Raw genomic sequence first — 10156 nt, 5'->3', positions numbered from 1 at the left:
CCTTCCCAGTAAGGTTTTCCTTGACCCTCTAAGATAAAACATCTCCTCTATCAACATTTTATTCCCACTTCTCTGATTTATTTTTTCTCCTTAGTATTTACTGCAATCTTAAAACTATATCTTTTTATTTCTCTCATTAAAATGAAAGCACCGTGAGTCTCTTCATGATTTTGTTATTGTTCTGTTTTGTTCACTATTGTACATTCTTTACTTAGAATAATGACAGGCATATAATAAGGTACTCGGTAGATACTGGTTGAAAGAATGCAAAAAAAAAAAAAAGGTGGACATTTCCAAGGGGCAAATTTTACTCTTTAATGAAAAACTTTATAACAACCAGAACTGCTTGGAAACAATGTAAGTCCGTATGCACAGTACACTAACTCTTAAATATGTTATCTCATCAAATTCTCACATCAGTCCAAGGTAGGAAGAAGCCTGGGGAGAAGAGGAAACAGAGTCCAGACATGGAAAAAGGATTTGTTAAAAGGCACACATTGGGTCAAGGCAGTAGTGAAATGATGGATGATTGCTGGCCTTGAAATGGGCTGGTGCGTGATGGAGCTTAATGGGCACTGGGTTTGAAGGACTTCCGTTGCCAGAATGTATTATGATTTCTGAAGGGGAAGCTGAGTCAGACAGGTTAGAATAAAGGCATCAGCAAAGGAGTGGGAGAGATGTGACAAGGCTGACCCCTAAGCGGATTTAGCCCAGACCTGGAGAGGGCAGCTCAATTCCCCAGTAGTAGAATGCTGCGCCTGAGACTGAGTAAACACTCCAGCCCTTACAAAATCTGGAATGCAGACCTGGAAAGGCAATTTTGAGACCAGTGAAAGGACTTCCCTGGCGGTCAGCGCTTCCAATGCAGAGAGCGCTGGTTGGATCCCTGGCCAGGGAACAAGATCCCACATTCCCTGGGGCTGCCCGTTCCGCCCACCCCCAACCCCCACCCCCCCAAAAAGACCAGGGAGTCCACTGCAGGTTAGCAGAGTCTGGCTTCCCTACTTGACTCTGAGGTCTTTGAGGGCAGGGACCATGTTCCTAGATTTAGCTCCCGCTTCTAGCAGGGCCTGGAATACAGAATATAATAGGGACCCAAACATTTCCGTTGAAGGCATACATAAATGAATGTATGCACCAAAACGGGAAACTGAGGGACAGAAAGGACAGACAGGAACGGCGAGGGGTAAAATCACCCAGCGATTCTGAGGTAGAAGTAGACGAATTTTCCTGGTACGCAGCACAACAAATAGTCCTAGTACTAACGCTGGTCGCTGCCACCTATTTTTCAGCAGGGATTGGCGACAAAATCCGGCCTGGGGAGAGAGAGGCGGGGCTACACGGGTACAGAGCTGGCGCGCCAAATTTCCACCCAGCACGTGACCGACATGTGGAACGTCACTTCCACTCTGGCGGGGCGGGAGCGGGAAACAAAAGAAGAGCAAACACGCATGCGTTTGGTGTGTCCCTGGTTCTGGCGGGCTCTTCCGGTCAGGCAGAAATAAGTGCTTCCGGGTCGTCGCCGGCTGCCGCCTCCCGGCGCGGTAAGTACAGAAGCTAGGCTGCGGCTCCTGACTCCTCGTCCCTCCTTCCCTCCCTACCCCAGAGAAACCCTATTCTGATCCGACTCCTCTGGAGCTGCCTGCTCACACTCCCCTTAACATTAAAGCGCGCCAACTCATTGGCCGCTTCCTCGAGAGTAAGCCCCACCCCGTCACACAAGACCCGTCACTCATTGGTACCACTTCCAGTCACTCAGCATTTCTTCCAGTTAATTGGCCTTACCCTCCTTTCGCGATTAGCGACCCTATAAGGGCAAATGCCTGTCCGAATCCCGCCCCTGCCTTCTTGTTGGTCAATTCCACGATTATAATAATAATAAGCAGAGAATGGGTGGTGGTTTTACGACGATGGGTTGGTCTTTCGGAGCCGCGTTCTTTGGCCGTTCAGTACTTCGGGGGGAGGGGGAGGGGTGTTATGGATCCTGTTAGAAGCGCCGGGAAGCTGCGGTACACGGAAGGGCAGCCCCTAGCCCCGGATTGGTCAAATAAATTAGGGCAAGAACAGAATTAGACATAGATCCTTTTCTCTTCATCTCTCGTGCCTGGCCTGGATCTACTCCCCGCAAGCGTTCCCCCCAGTTTACCGTGTGACCTAGAACCAGTCGTTGCCTGTGCTGGGCCTCAGTTTTCCTGTGAGCTGAAAAGTTTTAATTCAGATTCTCTGGGACCTTCCTTGTCAGCTCCCTCAGCCGTTTAAACCGAGCTGAGTTTATGTCTTCTCTCACATGTTAGTTCATCTATTCAGTCTTTCATCTACTTATTTACTCATGCCTTTAGAATGTCTTACTGACACGTGGTAACACCTCCCTTCCCTGCCCCCCAATTTGGCTGTGGTTCATTATAGAGGTGGTTCGTGTCCTAAATTTCTGACACTGGGTATGTGTGGGCTGGGTCAGCATGGAGGAGCAAAAAGTAGGTCTGGTGTTTGGAGGGGGTAGAGGTAGTTTCAGTAGAGTCCTGCCATCTTTAATTTTGAATTTTGTAATGCTAGTCTGCATTCTGGTTTCCTCTCTCTACATTTGGCTTTCATTCTCTTCCTTTCTTGAACAGCTTACAAACAGCTTTACTTATCCATAAAGTAAATTACTAATTGTTAGAATAATGGTGAAGTGAAGTCGCTCAGTCATGTCCGACTCATTGCGGTCCCATGGACTGCAGCCCCGCAGGCTCCTCGGTCCGTGGGATTTTCCAGGCATGAATACTGGAGTGGGTTGCTATTTCCTTCTCCAAGAATAATGATGAGGGTGGTATAATTGTTATTGTCCCATTTTACAGATGAGGAAGCTGAGGCTCAGAGGTTAAGTGACTTGGCGGAGGTCAAATAGCTAGTAAGTGGTGGAGCCAGGACTCAAACCCAGGTCTGTCTGATTCCCACAGGGTAGGAGTGCGTCTCTGCCACTGTCCACTCCATCCAATCCCCAAGTCAAAATGTCAGCAAATAAAATCTAAAACCACACACATCTGAGAGAGCTGGATTCACCTGACCCTTTCTCTCAGTCTAGGAGCCATGTCCACCTTGTTCCCCTCACTCTTCCCCCGTGTGACTGAGACACTGTGGTTTAATTTGGATCGACCCTGTGTGGAGGAGACAGAGCTGCAGCAGCAAGAACAGCAGCATCAGGCCTGGGTGAGTGAGAACCTAGCACAGCAGGGGCGCTTCAGTCAGGCTCCCCATCCCCCTTCTCTGGCCTTAACCTGGCCCTACTCTGCAGATCTGCCCTGGGGGAGGTTTTTGTCCTGAGCTGGGGACCTAGGTTCTCACCTTTGTGTTACCCTAATTTGCTGAAGACTCTGGGACCTCTAGGCCAGATCAGAGCCCAGGCTCTTTTCCCTACAACACAGGAAGTATTTTTTGACTGTCTATCGAGGACCTTGCAGATGTCCTGTTCTAGGCTGGTAGTGTCACTTCATCCTCACCATAATCTTATAAGGAAACCAAAGACCAGAGAGTTTACATAGCTAGATCAAATTCATAAGTAAGTGGCAGAAGACAGGAAAGAGACTGAATCTTCTTGAGAGTCGTAAGGAAGCTTCTCCTCCACACTTGGGGGTCTTCTTGGGGGCAGGGCAGGTGAGTGCCATGCCTTTGACTGCCCTGCTTGGGCCCCAGCCTTGCTCTCCTCCCTGTTTGGCCACAGCTCCAGAGCATTGCAGAGAAAGACAACAACCTGGTACCTATTGGCAAGCCGGCCTCAGAGGTGAGTGGCTCCAGCAGGTGGGGCCTATGTGGGGCTCAGGTGGACGGAAGCTCTGCTCTAATTCTGAAAGTCTGACCTCTGACTCCAGAGTAGGTGTGGTCCTCAACTCTGGTGGAGGCCAGAAAGGGGTGAGAGAGAGGGTGACTAGTGGGCCCAGCACTAAGGTAGTGCACCAACCAGCTAGACTCGAGTGGCACAGGATCAGGGAGTGGAGCTCATTCACTGGCCCCAGAGAGAAGCTCCAAGTGGGCCAGTCCTTGAAGTGGCCCAGGCAGACCTATAGAACCTCCAGGCTCTTCCCTGCCTCACCAGCACTATGACGATGAGGAAGAGGAAGATGAAGATGACGACGAGGACAGTGAAGAGGACTCAGAGGATGACGAGGACATGCAAGACATGGATGAGATGAATGACTACAATGAGTCACCTGATGACGGAGAGGTCAACGAGGTAGGCAGGGGTGTAGCCAAGGGAACGGAAACCCTGGATCCTGCCAGGGGCAGGACCTGGGACTGGGGCTGGCTGGGTGGCTGAGGCCCTTCCCCACCCACACCCAGCCTCCTCTGCAGGTGGACATGGAAGGCAACGAACAGGATCAGGACCAGTGGATGATCTAGGTAGACAAGAAAAGGTGGTCTCAAGAAAAGGGGTCCGAGGACGGCCCTGAACTCCCTGCAGAACCAGCTGATCACCCACCCCCATGGCCCACCCCAGTGCCTGAATGCTCATCCTCAGGCACTTCCTCAGCTGCTGCCAGGACCTGATCTTCTTGGTCCCTCCCAGGCCATCAGTCTGCCCTTGAATCCCCAGGGCCTAAGCCCAGCCCACTCCCTTCTAGCCAGCATCTCACCCCTTGTTTGTCAGATCTAGTCTCTTTCTAACTTTCTTTAATAAAGACACAGGACTGATTTTTTTTTTTCCCCATGTCTATTCCCTATTTCTTGGTGGAACCTAGAGGAGGAGTCCAGCATCTTCTCTTGAGCTTTGGGGAAAGGGTTTTCAAGGGACTTCAGGCAGATCTACCTGGCCATGTGGGCTGGGGCTAGAGAAGGCCATAGTAGCCCTGGCTGTCATCTGAGGCTCCACTGCCATTTCCTCTGGCCCAGCTTGCACCCAGCCATTCCTGCGAGGCCTCTAACTTAGTGTTTACTGTTTTCCTTTGATTCCACCCGAAATAGCATGGGGTTGGGGAGAGTCGGGGGCAGGTTCTCTGAGACCCAGAACTGAGAGGCCCCTGGAACTCTCCTAGTCAACCTCCTTGGTGTTAGAACAGATTAAATCTCAAAACAGGGCAGAGACTCCCATGGAGTAACTCAGCAAATCAGTGACAGGGCTGGGTTGGGCGCTCAAGCTTCTTGCCTGTCAGTCCATGACTCTAGACTGGGAGGAGAGGAACCAATGGAATCACACAGCCTGACAGAACTTGAGGCCTCAGGTTAGCGTGGAGCCAGAGTGGGACAGAGGTGGAAGGAGAGCCCCTCTAGCCCTGAGCCCAGCATATGTCAATCCACAAGCAGGGAATGGAGGGGAGGGGATATTCTGAGGTCTGTGCTTGGGGAGGGGGAGGCAGCAGTAAGTACCTGCACCTGGGCTCAGCCAGGCCCTGCGTAGGTGAGCTGGGCTATGCCATCCTTGATGGCAGGGAAGTCAGGGAGGCCAGTGTGGTGGAGGCGGCAACGGTAGCGGCCACAACTCTTGGCATACTGCAGGAAGCGGGGTGCACCAGGGAAGAGCACATGGTCAGCTAACACAGTGGCACCAGCTGGCAGCAGGGCATGGCCTTCCAGAAGCTGCAGGTCCCGCAGGTAACATCGGGGCCGGTGCGCCAGGAGCACCAGGTCAGCCCGACTCAGCTGGTACTGGGTTCTTAGGCGTGGGATCACCTCCTCTGATCTCCCCACGATGAGCTCCACCTGTCGGGGGAGACACTGGAGGTGAGATTGGGAGGGACGACTGTTCTCCCACACCAGACCCCAATAGCATTTGGCATATTTTGTGCCAGGCCCTGGCCAAGGTCCCCATGTGTGTTCTCCTATTTCCTCTGGCTTCAGAACAAGAAATCAGAACCAGAATTGTGATTTCCATTTTACCACTGAAGAAGCTGAGGTTCAAAGGATAAGTGCTTTGCCCAGGATCACATAACTAACAAGAGGCAGACTAAGGTTTGGACCTAGATGGGTTCCAGAGACTTTCCTCTTAACTGCTTCTTTGTCATCCAGCAGCAGATATGTGCCAGTGACTTGGAAGAGGAAGATAAGAACTCATACACTCTCCAAGGTCATGGTTCCTAAGAGGAGCTGTTTATTTCTCCTAGATGGGAGACAGGGGAGGCTGACTAGTGTAAGGCCAAGGGTGGTAGGAAAGAGATCAGGACTGGAGAGGTGGGGCCTGACCGTGTGTTCGTCAAAGCCAGCCAGGCGGATGAGTTTTTCAGCCACTGCTGCCGTGCGTGGATCCCGCTCCACGGTGAGAAGGCGACCCCCAGGGGGCAAAGCACGGGCAATAAGCAGTGTGGAGTACCCGCAGTAGGTGCCCAGCTCCAGTGCACTGGCAGGGGCCTTCTCCTCCACCAGCCGCATCAGGATCTGACCTGTGGGAGGAAGTGGCTATTGCAGCAGACATGGGAGATGATGTAGGGGGCCTCATAGAAAGGGGTCTTAAATGCCCACTTACCTCACTGCAGCCCCCAACTGGCTAGAATCTCATTTCTTTTTTGGGTTATAGTCCTAGTAGCCCCATTGGTCTCCCTGCCCCTCCAAGCTTGCCTCCTTCACACCAGCCACTAGGAACCTTTCTAACAAATCTGACTCTATTGCTTCCTGTTGTTTCCTATGATCCTAAAGGCCTTTGGGATTGAACATGGGATCGAACATGGGATCCTCAGCCTGACATTCAGAACTTTCTTAGACCTGATCCTGTCCTTCCTTTCCGGTTTCAGCTCTCAGTTCTTCCCACCACAACAATCCTGAACAACTGCGCCCAGAGTCAAGCATGCTGGCTCAGTCCTTCATGCCACATTCAGATACACGGCTGCTTTGTCCTGCTCCACCTCTATCCTCAACTACCTGGCCAACTCGAAAACAATCACTCTAGGCTCAGTTCAAATGTTGCTTTCTCTGGGAGGGCCCAGGTGGAAAGCACCACCGAAATCCTAAGAGATCTTTGTTAGACCTTCCAGTTTCACTCTCCCTTGTTTTGTTCATTGAAATATCTTTCTAACCATTGAACTGGATGAATCTCTTAAATAAGACTCCGAAACACATGTGCTGGGAGATGGGATTCAGACAGATCCAAGCAGACAGCTACCCTGAATGGGACGGGGGAGCCTCCAAGGTGGGGGAGAATTACAGACCCATAATTACAAGGTTATGGATTATGTGCTGAGATGTTTATTCCCCTGTATTATGCCCCCTTTGAGGCCAGCCTTTGTGGCTGATTCATCCCTGTGGCTTCTACCTTTTTCTTCCCCAGCACTTAGCACACGCCTGATACAAAACAGGTGATAAATTTTACTGGATGAATGAGTAATTTTACCCAGCTCCCTCCTTTCCAGAGGAGAAAAAAAGAGACCCATTGAAGATCAAGAATATGCTCAAGTCACCCAGTAAGACAATGGCAGATTGTGGATCTTCCTTCACCATCTCGGAGGTGCTTCCTGGAGCAGAAGGCTAGGAAACACTGACCTTTGGCAGGCCCCATGTGGCTCAGGTACTCGCAGTTGCTGCTCCAGTGGTCCAGAGTGGTGAGGATGTGACCAGGGTCCCCAGGCAGGGCATGGGTGAGCACATAGCTGAAGGCCCGCTCCTCCATCCGCAGCCCTGACAGGCAATCTCGGAGGCTCCGGAGCAAGACTGTGCGAACCAGGAGTCGGAAGTAATGCCGGTACCTCACCAACAATGTCACTACCAGGGGTAGGAAGGCCAGCGCGATGGCAGGGGACATGGTCCCTACCTGGGCCCTGGGGTGGAGGAAGGGAGCGAAACCCACACGTCATTTGCCTGTCATTTGTGTAGCCCTTACCAGTGGCAATTATCCCCGTATTTTACACACCATGGCTCAGAAAGGCTAAGTTCATTGCCCAGAATCACACAGGAACTAGGATTTGAATCCAAGCTGGTCTGATTCCAAGCCCATAGACTTTCAAGGATTGCATGCCACCTAAGTTCAGCACCCAATCCCAAACCATCTCTTCCCACTTCTGGACCCTGGTTCATCTTCACCTTGCTCCCTTCATCAGTTTTGTATCATCTCTGTAGTCTCCCTTTTCAGGACCCCTTTCACCAGTTCCTGTCTGAGTTCTCCTGCCACCTTACCCAGCGCCTGCTTGGTCTCTGACCCATTACTGTGTAGCAAAATAGCACATCTTTGTAGTCAGGAACTCCTTCACTGTCACTGCTCTGCATCAGTAAAAGGCCATCAAAATACTCCATAGTGTGTTAGGATGAGATATCCTTACCACCACAGAACTCTCCCTCTGTCAGCATTTCCCTGGAAGGTGAGAATGGTCCTTGATTGGCATATTTATTCTCCAGTTCTGTCTCCCCTCTCCTGCACTCCCCTCCTCTGTCCTCTCTCAGAATTCCCTTCACGGTCACATAGATACACAGCACACACTTTCCCCTAACTCAGCCTCTTTTCTCTCCCTCATCTCGAGACACCCACCCCTCTATCCCCATGGACCCTGTCTTCTCCACTGCCCTGGACCATTTTACCCCTTTGAGGCCACTGGTGGTAGTTGAGGGAGGGAGGTGACTAAAAAGCATGTATGAATGGGGTTAATAGATAGTTGAAGTGAAGTGAAAGTTGCTCAGTTGTGTCCGACTCTGCGGCCCCATGGACCATACAGTCAATGGAATTCTCCAGGCCAGAATACTGGAGTGGGTAGCCTTTCCCTTCTCCAGGGGAATCTTCCCAACCCAGGGATCAAACCCAGGTCTCCTGCATTGCAGGCAGATTCTTTACCAGCTGAGCCACAAGGGAAACCCATAAGTACGTGGGTGATGGTGAATCTGAACTGGTGTGCTTGGGAACCCACATTCCAGGGCCCTGCTTACCTGGGCTGCAGGCTCCTGCTTGGGAAGATCAGAGCATAGGACAGGAGGGGGAGTCCTTGGGGTGAGGAAGAACCCTAAGGCAGGCTGGACTTGCTCTCAATTATTGATGCTGAGGCTGCTGTTGTTACCTGAGACCTGTGGTTCAAGTTACCAGCCCCAGAAAGTGCTGGAGTTGCCTCCAACCCTTCAGGATCCCTCAAAGAACTTACAGAACTCCAGGACCTTGATTTGAGGGAATAACAGAACTACTTGGTTTGGTGACATTTCCTCCAACCCCTTGATTCAAGACATGGGTTATGGTGTGAGCCAAGGTGATTGGGAGCTTGTAATTTATTAATTCCAAATTCTAAGCCAGTGCTAAGGATCGAGTCACAGAAAAAAGTCAGATCCTGTCCCTGTCCCCAGGAACTTCACCTTTGGTAGAAGAGACTGATACAGGGACAGAGAATACAACGTGATCCCTAGAATGCATGCTCCATGAACACCGGGACTTTTGGCAAGCAGACCAGGTTGGGGAGACAGTGTGTCAGCCCATGGGTGAAAAGACCAGAAAGTCAATCTGGTCAAGCTTCCTAAGTATTTCCCTGTGGTTGGAAAGGCAGGATCTGCAAGATCTTGCACGACAGTCTTGGACTTGTGTTCAGAGTCCAAGGGAAGATGTGTAACGGTTCTAACCACTGACTATGAGCTTTGTGTGTTAGATTGCTGCTGCTAAGTCACTTCAGTCGTGTCCGACTCTGTGGGACCCCATAGACGGCAGCCCACCAGGCCCCCCCGTCCCCGGGATTCTCCAGGGAAGAACACTGGAGTGGGTTGCCATTTCCTTCTCCAATGCAGTAAAGTGAAAAGTGAAAGTGAAGTGTGTTAGATTGCTCTGATGTAAAAAAGGCAGGATTGAAAAGAAATGCCTCTGGCCAAAGAAATCAGTGAGGTGGCCTCTACCTCCGCCACCAGGATTGAGCTCCACTCTGCTTCAGTTTGTGAAGGTATAAAGTCCCTTCTTCCAGTAAGTCTCAGAGCCCTACTCAAGGTTGGGTGCCACACCCGCTGTGTGCGCCCGGGCCTGGCGCCAGCCAACTAGGCCCTATGGGTGTGTACCCACACTGCGCTCTTGGAGCGTAGGGCCTGGATTCCACTTGCCCTTCTAATGTCATTCAGGAGAGTATTTCATAACCGCAACTGGTATAAATTCACTCACTAGCCCACAAATATAGCCTGGTGGCCTCGGGAACTCATACATTTCACACAAGAACCTTTACACCCCGCAGTGGACGTCTCCAGCTGAGACCTGCAAAAGCTGAAGTCATGTGACCCACCCCTCCCTTTCCTTGCGTCACGTGTC

At 51.2% G+C, this 10156-nt stretch overlaps 2 protein-coding genes across 20 annotated transcripts; one reads left to right on the top strand and one right to left on the bottom strand.

The window, feature by feature from the left end:
- The first annotated feature begins 274 nt into the window (after window positions 1-274).
- ANAPC15 (anaphase promoting complex subunit 15) lies at window positions 275-4684 on the top strand. 16 transcript variants are annotated; one of them, XM_069553484.1, is made up of 5 exons: window positions 275-1544; window positions 3065-3189; window positions 3701-3760; window positions 4073-4210; window positions 4330-4684. In XM_069553484.1, the coding sequence occupies exons 1-5, from the start codon at window positions 1133-1135 to the stop codon at window positions 4375-4377; spliced, it is 783 nt and encodes a 260-aa protein (XP_069409585.1). In that variant the 5' UTR covers window positions 275-1132; the 3' UTR covers window positions 4378-4684. The 16 variants fall into 16 exon arrangements, with proteins under 16 accessions (XP_069409585.1, XP_069409584.1, XP_069409595.1 ...); XM_069553483.1 differs by having other exon boundaries at window positions 4318-4684; XM_069553494.1 differs by having other exon boundaries at window positions 1374-1544; window positions 3060-3189.
- On the bottom strand, window positions 4631-10131 carry TOMT (transmembrane O-methyltransferase). Of its 4 annotated transcripts, none has more exons than XM_069553503.1 (5): window positions 10013-10128; window positions 8815-8949; window positions 7444-7718; window positions 6154-6350; window positions 4631-5673 (listed from the first exon to the last, which is right to left on the bottom strand). In XM_069553503.1, the coding sequence occupies exons 3-5, from the start codon at window positions 7700-7702 to the stop codon at window positions 5353-5355; spliced, it is 777 nt and encodes a 258-aa protein (XP_069409604.1). In that variant the 5' UTR covers window positions 7703-7718; window positions 8815-8949; window positions 10013-10128; the 3' UTR covers window positions 4631-5352. The 4 variants fall into 4 exon arrangements, with proteins under 4 accessions (XP_069409604.1, XP_069409601.1, XP_069409602.1 ...); XM_069553500.1 differs by adding an exon at window positions 8074-8248 and having other exon boundaries at window positions 8815-10119; XM_069553501.1 differs by lacking the exon at window positions 8815-8949 and having other exon boundaries at window positions 10013-10131.
- Window positions 10132-10156: the final 25 nt, after the last annotated feature.

The sequence above is a fragment of the Ovis canadensis genome, chromosome 15 (genome assembly GCF_042477335.2).
Source record: "Ovis canadensis isolate MfBH-ARS-UI-01 breed Bighorn chromosome 15, ARS-UI_OviCan_v2, whole genome shotgun sequence".
NCBI classification, from domain to species: domain Eukaryota; kingdom Metazoa; phylum Chordata; class Mammalia; order Artiodactyla; family Bovidae; genus Ovis; species Ovis canadensis.
The sequence above is the reverse complement of the archived record's forward strand: the minus strand, read 5'-3'. Positions and strand labels throughout refer to the sequence as shown.